Raw genomic sequence first — 24,986 nt, 5'->3', positions numbered from 1 at the left:
ACTCAATGTTTAAAATACACTGGTCTGCAAAAGTAAGTATCACACTTTTCAAATTAAATTTTTTTCTTTGCTATAGCAGGTAGAGATTTAAGATTAAAAACTTTTTGTTGCAAATTTTACAGGCTTTAATTCTTAGAAACTAAAATTAACCATTAGTAACATTTTTAACTTAAAAAAGATAAAACAATGAAAATAGACATTTTTAGTTTAGTGTAAAAAAATTCAACTAAAATGTTATTTAATTTTTAATAACTGGTATTGCCTCCTCGAGCTCTGATTACAGCTTCGATCCGGTTTGGCATACTGAACACTAGGTTTTGGAGCCGATGTTGGGGAATATTCTCCCATTCTTCTACCAGAGCCTGCTTTAGTGCCCTGAGGGTAGTAGGTGGTGGTCTGCGATTTCTGACCAGCCTCCCAAGCTCATCCCAGGCGTGTTCAATCGGGTTGAGATCAGGACTTCTTGATGGCCAAGCCATCACGCTGATACCGACCTCCTGAATATACTCTTGTACGATATGAGCCGTGTGTGGACTCTTTCTGAGATGCAGGCTTGAATGTATCGCTCACCAGGTCGCCTGTAAATACTTCGCCTTCCATCAGTAGAGTAAAGGGAGAATCAAGACTCATCTGCAAACAAAATTCTTGACCATTCTTCTTCATCCCACTGCATGTGTTCACGGGCGTATCGCAGTCTCGCTACTCGATGCTGTCTCTTCAGTTTTGGGCCACTCGCTACTCTTCGGGGTTTCAAATTTGCTTCAGCAAGTCTTCTTCTCACTGTGCTGTCACTAATGTAGTCCCTCTGGGTCTGAAGTAGCTGCTGCTGGACTTCAACTGCATTTTGGTGGTGATTTCTTAACACAGTGGAAATAATATAACGATCTTCTCGGGCACTGGTACACCTGGGTCTGCCATTTCATTATTAATATTGACACACTTTTCACACAAATTATCTTGCCCCAAGTTAAGCATATAATAAAGCCTGTGTTATGGGTTACAAGACAATGATATATTTAATACAATATACTTACTTAAATATACATAAATTCATATAAACATACATAAATACATTTAAACATCCATGACTCGGAAACAAACATCCATATTCATCACATAAATGCTTGCACCTACCGGGATTCGAACCCGGGACCTCTAGCTTTGTAGGTAGGATCGCTAACCACTCGGCTATACAGGTCGTCAAATTACAAAGTCTGCTCAGATGGTATCCAGTCTCTTCGTACCTTCGCTTTACCTTCTGGACCGTTCGTATCGTCACACCCACCATTCTTGCAGTGCGACGCATACTGATGCCTAGTTCCAGAAAAGCCATGATCCTAGCACACTAGCTATTCTTCAACTGAAAGAGGCATGATAAATTAATGTTATGTGCTTTTTAGTATAAATTTATAAAACAAGACTCATCGATCTTGAAAAAAATTTAAAACAGAAAGAAAAATGTGAATGGTAAACTTGTAATTCGGAAACGTCCACTTTGAAAAAGGAATGGTTTTGTTTTTGAAGTTTTTTTTTCAGCCAATTCTTAAAAGATGGTTACCGACTATAAAGTTTTTATGTACAAAATTAAATTCTCTTTGGAGTCCTTTTTATTTCGAAAGTATATCTTGTGAACTTAAAACGTTATCCCAATTTTAAAAGTGTGAGTATATGACTTTTGAAGGCCAGTGTAGCTAATAACTTTCGAATGTCTGAAGTGCACATATAATACGTAGATTTAGTAAAAAATGCAAATTATCACAACGCTTGTCCCGTGCGATTGTGACGGTTGTGTCGTATTTGGCAGATTAGCCGTAACAATTTACTATATGATTTTATCCTGAGTTTGATCAGCTGCTACTTATTATTAATTCTAAATAACCGAAGACCTTGCAATGCTATCTATCAAGCGATTGCCATTTATACTATTGAGGGCTGACCGAAATATAATGTAAGTTTTATTATTATTTTTAGTTTGTTTTCACTTTTTTTTTCCAGCCTAATTATATAAAAATTTTATGTGTTATTATATTATTTTCTACAGATATAGAGAGTTCATGAAAATGTTATAAAAGAAGATTTTAAGACTATATGCATTGTACATTAACATAACTACCTACCACAGTTCTTATACATACCACAGAATGCTTTAAACATTAATTACAAATCTCAAGAGGTCTCCTTGTCTCAAATCCTTAAAGTCCTATAATACACAAGCAGTGAAATTATCAATACCTTATACTACCACAATTACTTTTTACGGCAATTTTATATATTTATTCATTAGCAATTCTAGATTTGCAATCCGTGATTTATTTAGTTCAATATCTGCTTTTGGTATATCTAAATAAACACGTTCTTTGACCTCATAATATGTAACTCCATCGACGTGATGACGTATCGGTATATTTATATTGGCATTTTTGTTAATATTGTTATTCGTCACGTGCTCCTCAGTAGGATGGCTCGTGTAGAGGCGATAATATTTTGATAGCTCATAGCGTTTACTGAGAGATAACATTTTTGTTTGGCCAATATATTGGCAACTTATGGCCGCTTTGAATAATTACATCTTACGTTTTTGTAATTTTATAGTTATTATAATAATTATATAATATGTACATCATGCTCACTTAAAATTTCATTTTTAAGAAAACTGCTTTTTGACGTGTCGAGAGTAAAGCACTAACTCAACACTTCGATTATGACGCGTGCAATATTGAGATTTACTAAGATATCTAATAAAGTCTAGAATATAATATATATAATACTTTGTCAACATTGTAAAGACATTTTTGCAACACCAGAGGAAGTTTTGCCAGGCTTTTAAGATTTATAAGTTGTACATGTATTCTTAAAGTGCCTACCCTAGAATACGACAAGCGTCCTGGAGGTCTACTCGCAAAATCGAGAACGATATTTTCGGAACGATACGATAATACTCCGAATATGCAATATATTCGGAGTATTATCGTATCTACCCTACTCTAACAAATGTTCGTATTCCATTTCGTTTATCGTAACAACATCCTAACCATAGACTAATATTTTGATTTTTTTTACGATGTTAGAGTGAATGAATTATGCGCAAACCTTGAAAAACTAAATAATATCTGTGCTATGTCGCTGTTAATGTCAAAAGTCAAAACATAGTTTAGGCGCATGCCAGACTCTGCACCACCAATTTAGATAATTTGTATGTACATATTCAACAATTATTTAATGAATATAACATGACTATTTAAATTAAATAAATAATACAAAACTTGCAAATAAATAAAATTAAAAAAAAGTAACTCAACCCGTCTCGTCGACTTCTTATTCATCAGGCGGCCATTTGCATTATTTTCTACGCATAGATGATCAATAAAATGATTTAAATTACTTGGTAGTAAAAAAAATCCTATTAAATATGTAATTAATGTTTAAATATTTGGCGTATATTTATTTATTTAATGTGCACCAAAAGACTCAATAAATTGACTCTACACTAAAAATAAAAGTACAACTACGACGTGAAACGATAATTCGCCTCTGACATTATCAACTAAGAGTAGGGTTAGGACCGATAATATCGAATAATGTTTCGTTCGTTCAATCATCGTTTCATTTGAATACGATGTAACTAAAAGTAGGATTCGACACGACTAATGCCACGATGTATTGAATATCGATTTTAGGAGTAGGCCCCCTGAGAGAGAACGCAGTACGCTCAGTTACGATAAGCGTTTTCGCTTAGAAGTAGAACTCATTAATCTCACTAAGAAGTTTAATAATACGTTTTAATTAAAACTGTGCATTATAATTATTTACTTTTGCTATTTCAGCTTTCCTCGTAAAGCACTTATATCAACAACTATCAGCTCGACAAATGTAGAACTAAAAGAATGGGACGACATTCCAGGGCCTTCATCATTACCAGTTATTGGACAACTTCTGCATTTCATTCCTGGAGGTAATAAAAATATGTTTGTATGAGATAGTATCATAAATGTAGCGTGTAAAACTCTTTTTAACAATGCTGAAACTAAAGATGATAATTATTTTGTATCAATCAAATATCGACGCTGAGTATGCTGATTCAGGCTGTGGCGGTTAGAGGAGTGATCTCGAATCGAGGAAGAATTTTAGCGGTATAGTATATACTCGTGTCTTCTTGGGGTTAAATTGAACTAAATTATCAGCCCCATTCCGAGACTTTGCAAAGCATAGTCTCGATTTCAGACAAAAGTTTGTTCTGGTTCTCATCGACACTTTCCCGAGAGATGTTGGCACGGCCGGTATAAGTGCTGTAGTCTGCATAGCAATAAACTGATTTGGAGCATATAATTGGTATGCAGAAGAAGCAGTTTTGGGGTCATGCAGCACTGTAACACAAGCGTTTATGGGTTTTATGTCAAAATGCACCGCCGATAGCGACCTTGATGGTCCGATCTGCCAAAAAGGTAGTGAACCATCTCTACAACCTCTCGGGAAGCCCATAGGATGGAAGTTTTGCAATAAGTGCTATGTGCCACACCTAAGTCGTTGCACCCATTTATGGGTGATATGTACCAGAAGATCAGTAGCTGAGCCACCTTGACGGAAACCGTACTGGCAATCGGTGATCAGATGGAGATGGTTACTCTAGGTAAAATACGAGCTGGTGGTTGTTAAGTAATCCTGAAGGATCCGAGAGTACACTGAGGGATCGGGTGCACTAAGACCACCTTTCATTGGAACTACGCCTGATGAGTCAGAGAGCTGGAAAAGATGGGCAAGGACCGGGACCAATTCCGGCCGCTTGTTCGAGGGGCTATCGGAGGAATGCCATTTATAACATAAATTTAACATAATAACAATTAAACTTAATTGGACTAAGATGACTAAAGAGGGGCCTTATTCCTAAATAGTGACAATATACTCTTAAAAAACCAGATCAGAGACTAAACATTACTTGTTTTCCAATCAGTCGAGACATTAAAATATAGAGATAATGAAAATGTATAAAAACAGATAACACAAAAAATATACAATAGTGTGACATGTGACGCTATCTTGCTCGGCTTTCATGATGTCATATTGCTGCTCTATAAGTCCTCGTCTACATACTGCGAACGAAAGCCAGTAAAATGTTCCCTTATTCTAAACTCATCACACATAGTCTTTCTCTTCCATTTCTTAGCTATATTTCGCCTTCATTCGTTAAAATATGTGGACTCGATCTTTTTTTTTTATAGAAGAGGAGGAAAACAAGCGTATGGGTCACGTAATGTAAGTGATCACCGCCACCCACTTGCAACACCAGAGGAATCACAGGAGAGATGCCAGCCTGCACCTTTGTGCACGCGCTTTTTTCGTATCATCCTAGAAAAACCGAACAAGAAAGCTCATTCCACAGTTTTGTTGTACATGGAAGAAAGATGTGAACTAAAATTCCTCTCACACTCCCACGGGAACTCTTTAGAATTTCTGGATAAAAGGTATCCTATGTTGCATTCTGTCCCTATGAAATCATGTGCGCGAAAATTTTATCATAAAAGTTGCATATTGAATGCGTAAGTACGCAACAAACAAAGAAACGAACAAACACATGTTTGGAATTATAATATTAGTAAGTAAGTGCAATTTTTAATGATAATCATTATTAATAATTGTAATGATTTAATGATAACTGTAAAATATATTATAAATAAAATGATTAAGAATCCCCGATCAATAACTATCCAAGTCAAGAACCATTTGCCCTGTACTTTCCCCGGGGCGTAAAAAGAATAGGGGAGACCCAGGCCCATGGGTGTCGTAAGAGGCGACTAAGGGCTTTTTAGAAGTGGGAGACTCACGCTGCCGTCTTTTGACGTCAGCACAATCGCCAGACTCGTCCGGGTTAATTACCACACTCGTACAGAATACCGGCGTGAAGTAGCGGCCTAGTGCCGCTATGTTTCGCTTAGGTTAGTGCCGAGGACCGGTGATGTGACCGGATCACTCTCTGGCTCCGCGTAGATTTAGAGGACCGCGTCCGCATCTATGCGTGTGTCTACAGGTCCCATAGTGGTAACGCAGAAACCGATCATCTCATGGGCTGCGTTCAAGCGGCAATCGACGACGTGCTTGCACAGATCCCCTCCGCTGAAATCGTAGTCTTGGGTGATTTCAACGGGCACAATGCTGAATGGCTTGGGTCACGTACCACAGACTACGCAGTGCGATCTGTGCATAATTTTGCATTGGCGTATGGTCTGTCCCAATTGATTGAGTCGCCAACGCGGCTCCCGGATGTGGATAGCCAAATGCCGTCCTTATTAGATCTTCTGCTGACTACACATCCCGATGGTTACCAGGTCTTTGTCGACACCCCTCTCGGAACGTCCGGCCATTGCCTGGTCAGGAGTGTAGTGCCTATCCGACGCCAACGTCGCAGACCACCAGCGACCCGCCGCGTTTGGCACTACAAGTCAGCAGATTGGGATAGGATGCGTTCCTTTTTTGCATCCTACCCTTGGGGCAGGGTTTGTTTCCCTTAGGATGATCCTAGTGCCTGCGCCGTTGCAGTAGCCGATGTGATACTGCAGGGCATGGATATTTTTATACCAAGCTCTGTAGTACCAATCGGTGGCAGATCACAGCCCTGGTTCGATGCGTCTGTTAAAGCAGCATCTGACTGCAAAAAACAGGCGTATCGAACTAGGGTTGCGGCGCTGGGTACAAAGGATCCGAACTGCATAGGTCTTAAGAGGAAAAACAACCGTGCCTCCAGATTTTTTAAGCGGCAAATCGTCCGTGCAAATGCAAAACACGTCGTAACAAACGGCGAGCAGCTTACCAGTTACCAGACCGGAACACGCAAGTTCTGGTCGTTGTCGAAAGCTGCTCTTGGTAACTTCAACCAGCCGTCAATACCACTGTTGCACATGAGGATTTCTTGTGCGCTCTTTTCGCCTCCAACTCGACTCTTGACGACAACGGAAAAACACCGACGACCATCCGCGGTGTCAGAGCTCTATGCCTGAAGTACAGTTCAGACAGAAAACTGTGAGGCGAGCTCTGTTTTCGTATGACGTTAGGAAGTCGAGCGGGCCGGATGGCATTTCTCCAATCGTGCTTAGAACGTGTGCCCCTGAGTTGACGCCGGTGGTAACGCGTTTATTCCGGCACTCTTATTCTAAAGGTGTAGTCCCTGACTCACGGAAGTCAGCCCTTGTACATCCGATCCAAAAAAAAGGAGACAGTTCGGTTCCGGCAAACTACAGACCTATTGCTAATACCTCCCTGCTCTCCAATATCATGGAGAGCATAATTGGCCGTCAGCTCTTGGTATACCTAGAGGGTCACCAGTTGATCAACGACCCACAATACGGGTTTCGCCATGGTCGGTCGGCAGGTGATCTTCTGGTATACCTAACACATAGATGGGCTGCGGCTATTGAAAGCAAGGGGGAAGGCCTGGCAGTTAGCCTGAATATAGCGAAGGCGCTGCTCTCAAAACTTCCATCATTTGAGCTTCCCGATAGCTTGTGTAAGTGGACCTTCAGCTTCCTCACTGGGCGCAGCATACATGTCGTTGTCGACGGATATTGCTCGAACCCGAAGCTCGTGAATGCTGGAGCGCCCCAAGGCTGTGTGCTATCTCTAACGCTGTTTCTTCTGCATATCAATGATATGTTTAACCCCCAGAAGACTCAAGTTTGCGCGTTTACTACTAAAAAAACCCCATTTGTCGTATCACCGCTTTTCGACAACACTTCTCTTAAAGCCTCATCTAGTATCGGAATACTGAGTCTCGAAATCTCAAGCGATTGCCAATTCCGTGGCCATCTGGAGGGCAAAGCCAAATTGGCTTCAAAGAAACTGGGCGTCATTAATAGAGCACGGAAATATTCAAGCCGGCCCACATTCTAGCGCTGTACAAAGCGCAGGTCCGGCCACACATGGAGTACTGCTGTCATCTCTGGTCTGGCGCACCCCAGTATCAGCTCGATCCATTTGACCGCGTGCAACGCAGAGCAGCTCGAGTTGTCGGGGACCCAGTGCTCTTTGAACGGCTGGATCACTTGGCGTTGCGTAGAGACGTCGCTTCATTGTGTGTCTTCTACCGCATTTATCACGGGGAGTGTTCCGAACAGCTGTTTAGTCTGATTCCTGCCGCCGAATTCCACCTTCGCACGACACGCCACAAGTAAGGATATCATCCCCACCATCTGGATGTATGGCGGTCCTCCACAGTGCGGTTTTCAAGGAGCTTTCTTCCACGTACTACAAAGCTGTGGAATAAGGTTCCTTGTGCGGTGTTTCCGGGACGATACGACATGGGTACCTTCAAAAAAAGCACGTACACCTTCCTTAAAGGCCGGCAACGCTCTTGTGATTCCTCTGGTGTTGCAAGATATTGTGGGCGGCGGTGATCACTTAACAACAGGTAACCCGTACGCTCGTAAGTTTTCCTATTCCATAAAAAAAAAAACATAACTCAAATTTTTCATAAGACTCAAAAAGTTATTTCTATTGTCTGTCAAAGTTAAGGACGCCTAAAGCTGTTTTAAGTTCTTAAATACCTAGGCTTATATTTTATATTTACTATTATTAGAATAGAATAGGTTATTAGGGTAACTTTAATTTTACAAGTATTTTGGCCTCGCAATAGGATTCCTTGTGTCATGTACTTTACAGGTAAGGCCCCAGGAAATAATGTATTCTTCGAGCAAAAAAATAAAACACTCTTGGGCGATATTAGCGCCTTATGAGAAACTCGTGCCTGTTTTTTTGCGGTTTTGTGAAATTTAATTAATGTAGAGGAGATAATAATTGTCTTATTCGAAGGTGGTTTAACTCTGAGTTGAAGGTGCCGGTTGAATATCGCCACGGCTTATTGTATGCTATTTTTAATATTGGGCTCGTTTGGCTCTTTCTAGTTTAATTAGAAGTGTCTATATTGCGGCTACCCATGATATAATACTATAGCTCAGGATAGACTGACATAGAGCGTAGTATAAAATAGTGATTATTATTAGTGAGAGCTTTCTCACTCTTTTGCAAAGTGTATCAATGTGGTATGAGCAAGTTAACCTCTAATCAATTAACATACCTAGATATTTAATGTGTGAGACTCGTTCAAGTGGTGCACAGTTGCAACTGCAAACAAACTACATCACTCCTTGATTATCCATAAAATATCACAGCAGTGTCATTTACAAAAGAAAAGACACGCGCATTGGTTAATGCCATAAAACAAAGGTCTTTTATATAGATCAAGAAGAGCGTTGGTCCCAAAATACTACCCTGAGGAACCCCATAACGGATATTTACTAGATTACTAGTGAGTTGGCCCATATTTCTCCTCTGTCTTCGATTCTTAAGGTAAGAATGGAACCAGTTTAGAGACAAGCCTCTAACTCCAAGCCTTTCAAGTTTTTTAAGAAGTATTGACCGGGAAACAATATCAAAAGCCTTGGCTAGATCCAGGAAAACACGAGCGCACTTGTATTTATTATCCACTTAATTTTTAGTTTTTAGTAAAAATTAGTTAAGTCACTTACTGTGTCCACCGTGAATCTACTACTGCGGAAGATTATTAATTAGTAGAATTAGATTATTTTTTAATTATTCATGAATTGTTATAAAAATAAAGATTGTTTTCTTTTAGGTGACTTGTACAAGCCCGAACTGCCATTAAATGACGTTCTTTATAATAAATACGGGCCGATTGTAAGAATGGGTGGTTATTTCGGCGTACCAAAAATGGTATATATTTACGACGCAGACATGGTGGAATACGTAAGTGATTTCTAATATGAATTTGACACAGATAATTGTAAATACAATCATTATATTATGCCCCATAAAGATAACACCATAAGTAAATACTAAGATTTAATTTGAATAATGCTTAAATAATAGGGGTTAAACAATGACCTTCTTATGTATAGAACGTCGTTGTTAAAGTATGAAATTGCCGTTTTATTGTAATAGTTACTTCGAATTGACATAGAACCTTCATCAACGAAAGCCAACTTTTCTGTTAGTTCTTATACAAATATATTTTTTACTGTACGCAAGGTCTTCATTTAATAGTGAGAAAGCGTATGTTGAATTTATTTAATTTTGGATATAGGTAGTCATCCCTTAGCATGATACAATTGGAATTTTTTTTCCTAAACTTAAAATTATTCCTTTCTTAAAAATAAGCGTATCTGCTTGTTTTTGTAACCATTTGTTCAGTCTGAAAACAAAAGACATACACTTCTAAAAAAATAAGGATACTCTGATTAACTTCTTCATTTAAATCTCAGTAGTATTCCAGCTTTACCAGTCACTATTTCCTTTTGCACCAGAAGGTTTGCACCTCATTATCACTATTTATTGAACGCCTCTCATATACATACATTTCACTTTACGCCAAGTACGCCATTTGTCCGTTTACTCTCTGTTCTTAAGAAAAACTTATCTTATTAAACTTGAACGGTAGCGTACAGAGTAAAACATGAAAACAAATCATGAAATTATAAATGTTGTTTAATTTTTTTGTAAATTATCGAAACTTTTTAGGTTTTAAGAAGTGAGGATCAACTCCCTCATCGTCCTATGTTGTTGTCACTTGAATATTATAGAAAATATTACAAGAAAAATAAAAACCACTCCACAACAGAAAGAACAGGACTGCTTACGGAGTAAGTTTCAAATACCTATCAAGTAGTAAACATTATTTATTCTCTATTTTTTGGCATGCATGTAGGCAATATAGCTGCAGCAAGAATGCAGTATAGCTGGAGCAGATGTTTATGCAAAGTCAGCAAGACCAAAGAATAACAGCCTTGCTATATACTATTTAGAGATGTACTGAGTGGGCAATGATGAAGCAATACTTTTTCAATACGCTTAGATTATAACTAATTTTAACGAAATTTGTGTTTATTAAATTATTGAAACGTTTTGAATTTTAGTCAAGCTGAGATGTGGAAAGCAACAAGATCAACAGTAAACCCAATTATGTTGAACCCTAAGACTATTAAACTTTACTTTGGTACTTTTGATGAAATGACAGAGGATTTTATAAGAAGGTAACACTAAACGTATTCTTTCAATTAATAAAATATTAATAAATAACAAAGCTGCATGAGCAAAAACAAGTCAATTTATTTCAATTTGCCATAACACAAAATTTACACAAAAATATGGCTCACTCACTCCTTCATAGCTTCATCATCATCTTTTAAAATACGTGACATGGTTCTAGGTGCTATCTACATTTCCTCAATGAAACGAAAAATCATATAAAAATGACAGATTCCAAATTCAAATGTTATGTTTTGTTTATTTTTAATCGTAACAGTATTTATGGCCAGACTAAGCATGTTAATAAAATCATAATATAAATTTAATAAAAAAATTATTCAACTTACAGATTAAGATCAGTTCGAAGTACGGACAATATGTTTGATAATCTTAGACGTGAAGTTATCTTATGGACGCTTGAGTCTATTTCCCTAGTAAATCTAGGTACACGACTCAATTGCTTCAATACTGATTTTTCACAAGATTCACCAATCAAGAGAATCATTCAATCTGTACATGATGCTTTCTATATGTCAGAGGAGTTAGATTTGAAACCAGGGCTGTGGAGACTCATTTCAACACCAATGTTTAAAAAGGCAATGAATGTTTATGAAGAGCAATCTAAGTATGTTAGTTTTTATATGCTTTATATTAGCTTCACTTGTATTATGTAAAGAATCTTTAAGCGTTATTATTTATTTATTTATTTATTAAGCTATTGCATAGCTTTTATCGCGGGCTTTGAGCGTGGCGACCGAATCAAGAAATTCCGTAACGAAAATAAAACCTAACACCCCCCAGTGTTCCGTGATCAGCGCCATCTATCGGAAACTGTAATGTTGTATTACACTCGATAGATTCAACGTTCGATATGGACATACGAAATAGTTTATGAAAGTGACACTAGATGTCGCATAAGCTAACACTATTTATTTTTAAATTCAACTTAGATGGAGTAAAATTATAATTTTGTGACCATTAAGGGTGTCTGGCAAGGAGTTGCGACGATGGTAAGTATCTGACAATGAATAGCGTGATTTTTGATAATATTCTGAAGGTAATACCGAAAAATCGCACTTTATTGTTTGATGTATTTAGATCGGTATTTTACACACCTTTAGTACCGTTTACCTGACAATGCCACTGCAACCCAAACTCCATAATGGACCATCGTTCTTACCTGTTTTGGAAGCATGCGCTGACATACTTTCAGCTTTTATAAAATGACGTAGGGTTTCATAATTTTTGCATAGCGATGCCGTGACAAGTCGAGTCGAACATTATTGGTGCGGAAATATTTTTGATTTTTGGTTGTTAGGTACATTTTGGGTTATTAAATTTAATTCTTATTTGTAGTTGATAAGTAATTTGTGATCACAGTGTACAAAAACTTCAAATAACTGTAGAAAAAGCTTCGACAACGTTTTGCTGCTAAATGGGACTATTTTGAGCGAAGACACGGTAGACAGTCCTAAGCCTGTTTAAGTATGAAGTAAAATTCACTGATAGATGTCTATTTAAATTCAATACATAGACCTAGGACCTCTAGCCAAGCCTAGTGACCAGATCACCCAGTAACTGATTCATAAATACGAAAAACCTATGTAGGTAGATTGTTTATTAATGTAATTAATAATAACTAACAGCTACAAGAATCCACAAGAAAATATGGAACCACCATTGACGTGGTATTTTCTAGATATTTAGAGGATATCAAGTCTCAAACTTATGATTCTTATTTCAGTTACCATAAACCTATAGCTTCAATGATAAAAATTCCTGAATAACCTACATGTATTGTATGATAATTAAAATATTTTAAACGATATTAAGTAACTTCTCATTTATTAAATAAAAGAAAAAGAATGTTTTCTTATCGGTCACCACGCTCAAAAATGTAACTTGAATTAGTATCTACGAAAAAACGTATTATCAAAGAAGAATAAATAAATAATTATAATTGCATAAGTTGATAAAAAATGTTATGCAATAGCTTTACCGCGGCAGTCCCCGTATGCCACACATCTGTTTTTTTATTATTTTTCATCCTCTTCCGATTTATTCATCTCTCCTTATTAGGTCCGATTTATTTGGAAATTTGCACACGTGTCTCTAATTGTTTATATTATATTAGTTCCTCTTTTTGAAACTGAATTTATCTGATTAAAGATTGAGGATTGATATTGAATATTATGTTATTCCACATACTTGTATTTATATCCTGTTTGATGCAAAATAACGCATTATTTATATACACTATTTCGAATGTAGCTAAATAGTACGTGGGTGACACTGAAAGTTTTTAGAAACGGCCAGTTAGAAACATAGATTATGAAAACTTTTTTGAATTCCAATTTTAGAACTCTTTGGTAAACTAATGTAGCATATTGCATTCATTTGACATTTGTTTTTGTGAATTCGCGGCAAATCAAAAACTCTTGTTACACGTGAAAATGAACCTAAGCGGTCAATAATATAACTTTCGTTGTGGGTTTACTCAACAACAAAGCTATGATAGGCTGCGATTAGAATTTCTTCATGAAGCCCCATCTCGTGCCACTATTTACAATTGGTTTAACGAGTTTAAGCGTGGACGTAGCATTCTCAATGATGATCCGCGTGAGGTACGTCCTTTAACAGCGACTACTGAAGATAATATCAGTGCTGTGCGACGCATGATAGGGAAAGATAAGAGAGTGACCTATCAGCTGATACGGGCAAGCCTAAACATGCTTCAGCGCACTCCGCAAATATTTGACTATAGCAGGTGTCGAGATAATGAGTCATCCGCCATACAGTCCTGACCTGGCGCCCTGTGACTTTTATTTATTCCCAAGAACTAAAGATAAAATTCGAGGTATTCGCTTTACTAGCCCTGAAGATGCGGTGAAAGCGTACGAAAATGCCATAGATGAAACCCCTAAGGAAGAATGGGTCCACTGCTTTTCTCAGTGGTTCCATCGAATGTGACGATGTGTAGAGAGGAACGGAGAATACTTCGAAAAACAATAAAAGTATTGGCAACTTTCTACATTAAGCCGTTTTTCAATTTCTAAACATTTTCAGTGTTACCTAGGTATAATGTAAATACTGTATAGTAAAAGGTAAGATGTCAACAATTGCTCCGGAGGTATTTTTTAAAATATTTTTAGACATTGAAGATATTTTAGGGTTCAAAATGCTCTCTATGATTGAAATGAGAAAAACTCTCTTAAAATCATAATAAAAAAATCTAAAGACAGCTTACAAACCGTCATGTAATAATTTGCTGAAAGCCATCGAATCAAAAGACATTGTCCGAGCTGGTATTGAGAAACAGTCTCTTAACTCACGTACCACGTACGCTAATTCTCTATTCTTAATATTTATTTTGCATTTGCAATAGCCTTATTAGGTACTTCATGAAAAACAGCATTGAAGGACTTAAGAAGCAACCGCCCAGGTCAAACGACGAAAAGGGAGTTTTAGAGAAATTACTTGAAATTGATGAAAAGGTTGCATTTATTATAGGAAGTGATTCCCTATTTGCTGGTGTTGATACCGTAAGTTAAATTATTAACAAGTTTATTGATATTTATTAACATAATTTTAAGCTTTTCCACCATGAAACGGATGTAGGTATATAGAAAAAATAGAAAAATTGGCAGGCAAAGTACCGAGCAGCACCATGGTGCGTCACAACAGTACCACCATTTGCACCACCGACTAATATTTGTTTAAGTGAAAACGAGTAGAAACATTATGATACTTTTTTGAGCGTGTTAAGAGAGTCACCATTGTATGGAACTCTAAAATCGAAAGTTCTTGCCTCGTACAGCACTTTGTGTAATCAATCACCGGCTGCATTCACGTACCGATACAACTCAAGAACCTTCAAGCAGCTTCCAGCCTTTAACGTGGGAGTTAACGTTAAAGCCTAGCAACGCATCTCTTGACAAGGTCAAGCAGGGCTTGTCCCCTCTTTTATAAAAATAAAATATCTTAGATTAAAATTATTAATTATAATTAAATATTTGCAGACGGCGAACGTCTTAATCACAGCGCTTCATTTTCTGGCTACGAATCAAGATAAACAAAATAAACTCAGGGAAAACTTAAAATCTAACGACGAAAAGAACCTGTATTTGAAGGCATGCATCAAAGAAACCTTAAGATTATTGCCTGTTATTCCAGCTAATAGAAGAAAAGCGTCACGAGATTATAAAATAATGGGATATAAAATACCAAAAGACGTAAGTAAATGGTATAAGTAAGTATTTTTTAATGTAACCTGCGCCTTATCTTACATTGTAGCTACGTTTATTATTATTGTTTTGTTTTTCATTTATTTAACACATAAGATAGTAGGTGGATTAAAATACAATTTGACAAACACTCATCAAGCAGTCATCTGGTTGCTTCCTTTTTTGAATTTTTTTTTGGGCTATAATGGGAATTATTATCAAATAGAGTTGATAGGTTTGGGTGGGATGAGAACCGGTTCCAGTGGGTGCTACAAATGTAAACACTCCTCCTTACGTAGGTGAAGTGCTATGCGAAGGCGCAGGTAAGAGTGAGACGAAAATGTTTGCTGTTCCTTTCAGTCGTACGTGGCGTCGTCTTTGTTAATTAACTCCAATACATCAGACAGCATCTTATTGAAGTATTTTATTTATTATTTAATCTAATTAGTTATTCATTTTAAACTATTATTTTAATTTGATTTCTACCATGATTGATAACTACGGGGGATACATCAAAGAAAAATCAAAATCGTTGCTTTTATTTAATTCTGAGCATTTTCATATTTATTCACCTTTTAAACCGTCTCTGGACTCCCACAAATAATTCAAGACCAAAATTAGCTAAATCGGTCCAGCTGTTCTCGAGTTTTAGCGAGACTAACTCGCTTTATATAACTAGATTTATGTCATAATATTTGGCCTTCTATTGCCTGTCAGCAAGACAACTCTCTGAGGCCAGAAATATTTAGTTTATTAATTTATTTATTTATATTTTATTAAAGCACACCACATCATATAAAATACAATTTTCTTAATGTTATGTTACAATTAGTAGTTCTAAAGTATAGGACAATTATGGTGAACATAAAAATTACAAACAGTACTCCCTAATTACTTCTGAAAAATAGAATTAATAATATCTAAGCTATTATAAAAACAAAATAAAAATTAAAGTACAAATTATAAATTTAACTTCTTAATTAAAATAATGGCGACGAAAAAAAAAGAAGAAAAACTACTTATTTAACAAATGCAGATTGAGTACCAGCTAAGTGTTTACCAACACTATCTTTAAACCTGACCAGCTCACTACCGAATATATCAAGTTCTGAATTGGTATCGTTTAATTTATTGTACTCACGAAGAATTCGAGGGAGAGGTGCCTGAACTACCAGGTTGGTTTTTACAGAAGGAACTTAGAAGATTCTCTTGATTTTGAACCTTGCGAATGAATATATAGCAAGGTTAATATTCTGTAAGAGGTTACTACATTGTATTTGACCGTTTAAGAGTTTGTACAAAAATATTACTCCGGCAAGAGATCTCCGATCAAGCAAAAAAAATCATATTAAATTATATTATTGCCTAGCCATCCATTCCGCCATAACAAAATAAAAAAAAAACAAGACTATGTTTGGTACTTGGATGATCAAGTCGACTCTGTTGTAGGTGTCTTGAAAGTTGAAAGTTATAGCTCAATCGGCCTTGAGTTAAATTTTTCGAAATACCTTATAGCAAATTTTAGTTTCTGGATCCCGATATTAAAGTGTTGTAAAAGAATACACTTCATATTCTTGGAACTCCATTATTTCCAGTTTCAATTCCAAGGATAAAAGTAATAACGTTTCGGACAGAATTAGGGATATTAATTTCGGATAGATTAATTCTCATATAGCCTCAAAGATTATTCGGTATTTGTTTATTAAGCTATTGCATAGCTTCTATCGCGGGCCTTGAGCGTGGAGATCGAATCCAGAAATTCCGTAACGAAAATATCATAAGACTTACTTACTAGATGTATTTAGATATTTCGCCACGATCATTACAGTTTCCGTGGAACAACTGTTATCACGTATGCTTTTTTCAAATATCAAAAAAAAAATACTGCATAAATAAAATAAATAAATAATTATAATTGCATAAGTTGATAAAAAATGCTATGCAATAGCTTTACCGCGGCAGTCCCCGAGTGCCACACGTATTTTTTTTTGTTTTTATAATATTTATGTATATTTTGGAACCTTTACGGTCTAGCCCGTTATGAATATTTCCAAATTTACTTGATGTGATTAATAGTTTACCGTTTAGATTTGCGCGTTTATAGATGGTACTTGGTCTCAAGCTTCTTTACCGATACGGCTTGGTGGTTTTAGTACTTGCAAAGTCTCGGGCATTGCGTACCACACATCTATCTTCAACTCATAGTGCGCAGCGTTTGGTTACTAGAATTATAAAAACCAGGTAACTCAAAGATTGCGTACCAGTACACGTATTATCCTGGCTAGCTAAAAAATTAAAAGAACATCAACGCTGACTGACGTTAACGAGCAACCTGTTATTTTTATGTGAATTAAATATTTTTGACTTGGACTTTGGCTATAATGTACAAACTATTTTAAAGCCAAATGACAGCTGATGATCGACAGCGACAGTCTTATCACTCACATCCCCAATATTAAGGGCAATATATATTTACTGGCATTTGATTACAGGTAATTATGGTGGTTAATCATCAAACCCTATGTCATTCAGAGCAAAATTACCCTAAGGCCAAAGAATTCATACCGGAAAGGTGGATAGTTGATAAAAGTGATCCCCTGTATCATGGAAATGCTCATAAATTTGCATACAGTCCTTTTGGATACGGCTCAAGAAGTTGTATTGGTAAGTAAATTCGTACAAATGATTTAAGTTTTCTTCGGTGTTAATTCCGCCAATATTTGTTTTTAAAAACAATTCGACACGTGTTTTGACTCTTGGGTCTTCAGCCTTGTTGGTAACAGATGCCCGTGGTAACATCGTATATAACAGTAGAATTTCTCGACTTCCCTCAAAACTTCGAGTTTTCACGAAATTCACACCCTGCCGTCACCGGCCTTCAGCTTCGTCAGTTGGTCAAATCTCGTGCGAATTCTTTGGAGCCTTTGTTACGCTCTATGGCCGCCTTCACTCAATCTGTGTTATGGCAGCATATATCGCGAGGCAATGACTTGGAGATCTGCCTATTTAGCTGCCTATACTGGGAAGCATCGTCCAGGGACTGTGTGTTTCGATGGCAGAGCGTAAACCTGAATGACCTTCAGCAAATACCGTTCACTAGTTCTGAATGTTAGGTATGCTACCCTAGTTGATATGCTCCCCACCTCAGTTACGTTGCTGACGAGAGACTTGTGAACGAGGAACTTGACACCACCCAGGGACAATTGGCCGCCCTTCCGGAAGTAGAGCAGGTGTCCAGAATTTAGGATTATTCACCCTGTCTTCGGACATCAGATAGCCCCTTGACGTCCCATCATAGTCTGTTTAAACTTTCTCCAGCCCCTCCAACTTCTCGTCGGACCGCAGTGTCTTGACATTATAGGTTGCCAGGGCCAATGGTCTTCGTTGGTGGTAGCGGTGCCGACCCCGAGATTCTTAGCAACCCCTTCCCCGACGCTTATGTGGCTACTACTCGGGGCCGCAGCCTTTTTTAGTTATAATTTTTGGAGAGTTTCGGCGTAATCGTAATGTTAATTATTTAGAGTATTTGCTAACAGAGGGTAAGAAAACTCAATTTATACAGAGTTTAACAAATCTTTTTATAAAGTTAACCATATTATATTATTATTGAAGTTACGGAGTTATGGAAAGCATAAAAATCTTTTAAGATGGGTAGAATCATATCTACTTAACAGTTGTCATTTGTACAGACTCAAGAGATATACTTCAGAGCTCATCCTCCATTCTATGTATTCCTTTGTCGCCTCTTATGAGACCCACGGGAGCAGGTGGAGTAGAGCTATTCTGGTGCGACACATTTATCCTGTATTTCCTACTTTTTATTAATTATTAATATTTTCTTGTTTTAGGAAAGCGTATAGCACAAGTACAAATGGAAGTATTTCTTAAGAAAATAATTCAAAACTTTCACATTGGATGGAATGGATCTCCACCGAAAATTAAGACTAGTGTTGTGAATCATTACCCAGAAAGATTAATGTTTGTTTTAAGGGATATCACTGAAAAATAAACTTGTAGTCACGCTATATTTTTTTTTGTCAGCCCATCGGATCGTATTGATGGGCAATGGCCTCCCCTGCTATACTCCATTTACCGACCAGGTCTTATTATAGGCATCTAGATCGTCACAAAATCGGTTTCGGGGTCTGCTTCGATGTCTGTGCATAATAAGTTAGTATGGGCAGGATGCACATGTCGACGAGTTTGCGTTTAAGTGATAGAGGAAGATATTCCTTCATAAAGCGCTTCATCGACTCTTGCAAGTGTTCTCGATACGGCGATCAATTTTCTTCTCTTGCCTGTTTTTGTAGGATATAAAAACTACCGTTGAGTGCCAAGCAGACATATGATGTCTGCTCGCGGGTGGCGCGCAGAGATATTTTTTTCGTTAAATATACACAGAGTAAGACAAGCTACACGATATACCACAAGAAAGATAATTTAACAGACTATAAAATGTTTTTTTTTTATTTTAAAACTTTATCTGTGTAAAATACGACAAGCCGTCAAAATGCGTTCAGCCGTAAAAATATCTGTAGCAGTCGATTTAAAAAATCTGTTTTGTATTACGTATTATGTTTTAGTAACTATTCTATGACTAATTACTAACTTTGTATGTTTTAGTTATAATTATTTATACAATTACTACATTCATTAGTAATCTGTAGGTAAATCTAAAAAAATCATAAAAAATGCATGACAGCCCTACTTTATACGAAATTTGTTTAAATTACGCAGTATCTATTGTTTATGTTATCTAACAAAGCGCTAGTTTGTTTAAAAACAAAAGCGTTGACGTTCGTTTTTATAAACAAGCCCAAACACTTCAAAAGCAATAAATTTTATTTTGTAACCCGAGTCCGTTGACGAATGGCCCGTTCGCCACGCGCGGTGTGGCAGCTTAGCACGTCAGGAGTATGTACTCGTCTACGGATTGCATAGCCTCACAGTAAACATAAGGTCCAGGTTGATGGAACCTCGACCTTATGTCCATACACAGCGTGAATACATTGATAAATCGAAATTGTATACTTTTCACGGCAGCCATATTTAAAGTAAATCGAATTTTATGTCTTTTTAAATAATTTTTAAATGTTTCTAAGTAATTTAATTGGAACTTTCAAATGATGTTAGTATAATAGTAAATTAACATTTTAATCACCGAAAAAAATGACATGTTAGGTTGTTCACCGACGACATGTCAACGTATTCACCTTAGTAATTGAAGAAAAATCGATAGAGTAATAAGATTGACGCCATAAAAATATTGTGTACTTTACTCTAGTAATAGACAGTATGTACTCTCTTTGATAATGTTAATTGAAAAATGTAAGATAAAACAATTTTTTTTTACATCTAAGTATTTTTTTTTTTTGAGAGGAGGAAATACGATTACGTATTTACGCCCCGGAACGGGGCGTAATATGTCGGACTCGAGTGTCCGCGTAAGCACACGCCCCATACCGACTAAAACCTCCTCTGTGCTGTTAGCAGCTTTGGCTTTCACAGCGAAGTAGGACGTGGGCCGTGGAGGCCGCAAAGACTACGCAACAACAGTCGCGGGGTGTCTCCTAAGGAGACTCGAACCTCAGACCAGCTGTGTGCTTGTGGGAAGGAGAGAGAATGAAAATGAAAATGAAGATGAAAAGATGAGAAGAACACACTCGCCGGCGAGTGTGGTGATGTTTAGTGTAATGTATGTAAGTGTGTATGTATGTGTTTATGATTGTATGTATGTATGTTTGTATGTGTGTAAGTAGCTACTGAAACGTCCGGGCAACTAGAGCGGCTTTTTTCTTTAGACAGTCAAACGTCCAGGCAACCAGAGTGGCCCAGTCGACTTGCGTATTTATTTTGTGTTATAATCTGTAGTATGAGTGAATTAGCTTGTCAAATACGATTTTTAAGACTCTATGGTAAGTAATTGTAATAGGCTTATCTTTAAATATCAAGTATCCGAGCAAAAATTAAAAGAAATAATTAATTGAAAATCGGTTTGCGGGGGGAATTGTCATTTGTTTATTTTTGTAGTGTCAAGTGTTTTGTTATTGTTTTGTTTATCATGTAAGTGTAATATTTTAATTACGTATTATGTTTGTTTTATATATGAAATTAATCCTCATGATATCTAGTTTCTGATTTTATCTACAAATTACATATAAAATTCTTCTTACGACATTAAATCGACAAGTTATAACAGTATGATCGATACTACTTTATCGATTTGGTTTAAATATCAAATTTTTATTGTAATCCAATTAATTAACAGTAAATCATTGCTTGTAATAGGGACAAAATATCATAAATATAATGTTTATAATATTCAACAATCTGGATGTATTGAGACAACCAAGTATTTCACGTTTTACTTGTGCATTCCGCAGATAAATTGTAGGTATATACTAAGAATGGGTGCTTTATTTTAGTTTAATGCAACAATCCCGTAAGTCGAAGTAATGACATATTAATATCAAAAAATAGGTTATATAGTCTATTTCAATAATAATCAAGTTGTATTAATGTGTGCGCTAATATTTTACATAAAAACTTAATATAATGAAAATGTTATCACATTTCTACCTATAATCTCAAGCTTTAACCTTTTATTTATATATAACTTGGGTTCAAAAACATAATTTATGATTTTACACGTTGATTTTCTATACTTTTAACTACGTGAATGTATTTTTTATATAGCTATAGGTGGAGTCGTTATGTAATTATATCGCTTTTAATAATGATGAATCTCGCGCTCGCCGTCGGATAATCTTAATCGCGTCATCGGACGTTTCGCTACCTGCCAGCTGTCATTAATCGGACGTTGCAATAGGTAGTGTAAATGTTAGTGTGCATGTATGTTTGTGTTTGCGTCTGTTTGTGGAGTGTGTTTGTGGTTGTGTAAGTTTGCGGTGGTTGACCGCGCCTACGCCTGCGAAGGCGGTGTGTGCGTGTCTGTGTCGGTGTTTGTGTGGGTGTCGCGTTCGCGATGGTGATGTCGTCATCCGGGTCTACCGTTACGTGTCTGGGACGTCTTATTGGGTTGAGACTATGGTGAAGGGGGGTGTACCCGCATGCCTTCCTAACCAAGATGTTGGGATGATTAGGCGCCTTGTCAAAGAAGCGTCGCGAGATCTCTTTAAAGTGTTGAGCTATCGTCGGAAGCTCTAGGTCGCGGTGAAGGTCAACGTTTCGGATGAACCACGGGGCTCCGGTTGCCATGCGCGTGAATTTATTTTGAACTACTTGCAAACGACGTAAGTAGCTTGGTCGGGCGTCGGGCAATAAAGTAATAAGAGTCGAGGGTAGGATTTTAAGAACCCTATTGTTATTGAACCCTATTATTGTTATTGGCCCCGGGGCCTTCTTGGAGTGAAGCTCCTTAATGATTAGCTTCACCTCTTCGTAAGAGGTGGGTTTTATTACATCGCCTGAAGGGCTCAGAGCGGATCGACGTTCAACTTCACGATCAACTTCGTCAACGTGTGTCGGGTCGGCTGCTGCATTTGGAGAGCACTGACTCTCGAGACTATCGGCGAGGCATTCAGCCTTCTCATCGTCATCGAGCGCCGGCTGCAGTCCCGGTCTGTCCAAAGGAGGCATGACAGTGGGCGGCTCCTGTTTGAACGCGCGAGGCAGCTTCCAGAAAGCCACATGTGATGGCTTAAGGTTGCCGAGCAAGCGGTCCCAACGTTCGCCGCGGAGTTCCGCGATACGTTCCCGTACCACCCGCTGTAGGTAGCGGAGGTGGCGCCTATTCTCGACCGACGGACACCTGTCGTAAAGTCTAGTGGCTCTGTGCTTCTGTGTGAGTAAGTTCCTGACCTCTGGAGGCAGGTTTAGGCGATGCGGTTGCATCGTCGGAACCTGCCTGGAGCAGGCCTTGATCCTATTCTGTATATGTGACGTCACATGAGAGATAGCACTGTGAGCCGTGTCGACCGAGTCGATGATGTCCGGTATAAGGTCAAGGTCGTCGGACTTGATAGACTCGAGATCCTTTTCCAGCCGTTGCCAGTCGATCATTGTTTTCGTCGGTGATTGAAAGTTAACCGGTGGGCCTAGATTTAGGACGACGGGCCGGTGGTCCGACTCTAATTCGTGAAAAACCTCGATTGAATTTACATTGAGCGTAACGTTCTTAAGTAACGCAACGTCTAGAATGTCGGGTCGGTGCGCGACGTTATCCGGATAATGTGTTGGTTCGTCGGGTGCTATTACTGAAAAGTTCAGCGTGTCTATCAGCGAATCTAATAAGATTCCGTTTCTATTTGTGGCTCTACTGTTCCAGCTGGAGTGTTTGGCATTAAGATCGCCACCCACTATGACTGCAGCCCCGTGGCCGAGTAATGCTTCTATATCTGTGTATAATACTTTTTTGTTGGGCGGAAGATAAGCTGAAATAACAGTGATCGGCTGGTGATTTGCCATACTGACCCGGATGGCAGAGGCCTCGATGTTAGTGAGGACCGGAGGATCTATAGGTATACAGTGTAGAGACCTTTTAATACGTAGTTTTAGAAATGTCTCTTGCACTAAGAATAGGTCTAATTGATGTTCGTGAGCGAACTCCTTCACCAAGTCTAGTTGAGGCTTAAGGCCTTGGGCGTTAAAATACGCTATACGGAGCGTATGTGGTTTAACCCGTCCGCTTACGTAATTAGGCATCGCGAATGTTATTTTTATACTTTAGCCCTATATCGGTGAGGGCACGGAATATTTTGCCGTTGTCTGCCATAACTTGCAGGAGCGACGGCGGGTCTTCCCGGACAGCATCAAACCTGCTGGCCAGGGCTGTGATTTCATCAATGTCGAACATCTCTGACAGTTCGAACATGAAGGCAAAGGTGCTGCCGCCTTTGTTACCTGTTGCCGCGGACGCGGGCGCCGGTGGCCTCGGTCGCGGGACCGACGCCGCCGGGCGGGACGCTAGCGGAGGCCGGAGGGGCGCGGGGGCCGCGAGAGTGGCCTCTGTGGCAGCGGGGGAGACCTCGCCCAGGCGTTTACCTTCGGAGGCGGCGCAGGTTTGAAGGTTGGAGTGAACTCCACCTTCTCTGCTCTGCCTTGCGGCTGGCGGCGCCCTGGGTGACGCTTGTGTTTGGGACCCTTGGGACACCCGCGATAGCTCGCGGGGTGCCCCTTCTCCCCGCACAAGACGTAGGCCGGGGGCTCCGCGCATTGCGCTGGTCGAGGGCACTCTGGCGTGCCGTGTTTCCCGAGGCACTTCACACACCTCGGGGTGTGTTCGCAATTGCGTGCCGAGTGCCCGTATAATTGGCATCTGTGACACTGACCGGGCCCCCCGCGGTTGCGAGAAGCTTCGGTACGGATGCCCTGAAGGGAACAAACCGATTTAATATTGAAAATTTCCTTTCCCTCTTGCGTGAGGTCGAGGACTACGAGAACCATGTTAAATGGTTGTTTGTTGGTGGTTCCGCGCATACGGTGCACCTCGTGTGCAGGGTAACCCTGCTCTTTGAGGTCCGACAGAATGTCGGCCTCGTCTAACTCTTTGGGGACGTTCCTAATAACGACCCTCAGACGCTTCTCCTCAGGCAGGGCGTACGTGTGGAAACCCACACTCAGCTCTCTAAGAAGAGATGTCAGGGCGCGGTGGTCCGCTACCTCTCTGGTCTCTAATTTTATGAGAGATTGGTACGCCCTCGCCTGGAAGGAGAGCGTCTTCGGGATCCTATTTTTGATGACTAACCATCGGCCTCGGTCCCCTATAAAAATAGG

At 38.6% G+C, this 24,986-nt stretch overlaps 1 protein-coding gene across 3 annotated transcripts in view; it reads left to right on the top strand.

Annotated features, from left to right (window-relative positions):
- Positions 1-1,772: 1,772 nt before the first annotated feature.
- The window catches only part of LOC126974634 (cytochrome P450 CYP12A2-like), a 79,803-nt gene continuing 56,589 nt past the window's right edge, over positions 1,773-24,986 (top strand). Inside the window, exons 1-10 of one of the 3 annotated variants that reach the window (XM_050822149.1) lie at positions 1,773-1,948; positions 3,825-3,952; positions 9,620-9,750; positions 10,522-10,643; positions 10,917-11,033; positions 11,378-11,653; positions 14,414-14,570; positions 15,048-15,260; positions 17,744-17,915; positions 19,100-19,276. In XM_050822149.1, coding sequence (XP_050678106.1) covers positions 1,893-1,948; positions 3,825-3,952; positions 9,620-9,750; positions 10,522-10,643; positions 10,917-11,033; positions 11,378-11,653; positions 14,414-14,570; positions 15,048-15,260; positions 17,744-17,915; positions 19,100-19,260 — 1,533 coding nt within the window. In that variant the 5' untranslated portion in view covers positions 1,773-1,892 and the 3' untranslated portion in view covers positions 19,261-19,276. Of the gene's footprint in view, positions 1,949-3,824; positions 3,953-9,619; positions 9,751-10,521; positions 10,644-10,916; positions 11,034-11,377; positions 11,654-14,413; positions 14,571-15,047; positions 15,261-17,743; positions 17,916-19,099; positions 19,277-24,986 lie in introns of those variants that run through there. The other 2 variants (XM_050822150.1, XM_050822151.1) reach the window with 2 other exon arrangements.

The sequence above is a fragment of the Leptidea sinapis genome, chromosome 33, assembly GCF_905404315.1.
Source record: "Leptidea sinapis chromosome 33, ilLepSina1.1, whole genome shotgun sequence".
In the NCBI taxonomy this organism is placed as follows: Eukaryota; Metazoa; Arthropoda; class Insecta; order Lepidoptera; family Pieridae; genus Leptidea; species Leptidea sinapis.
This window is presented reverse-complemented; position numbering and strand designations above follow the sequence as displayed.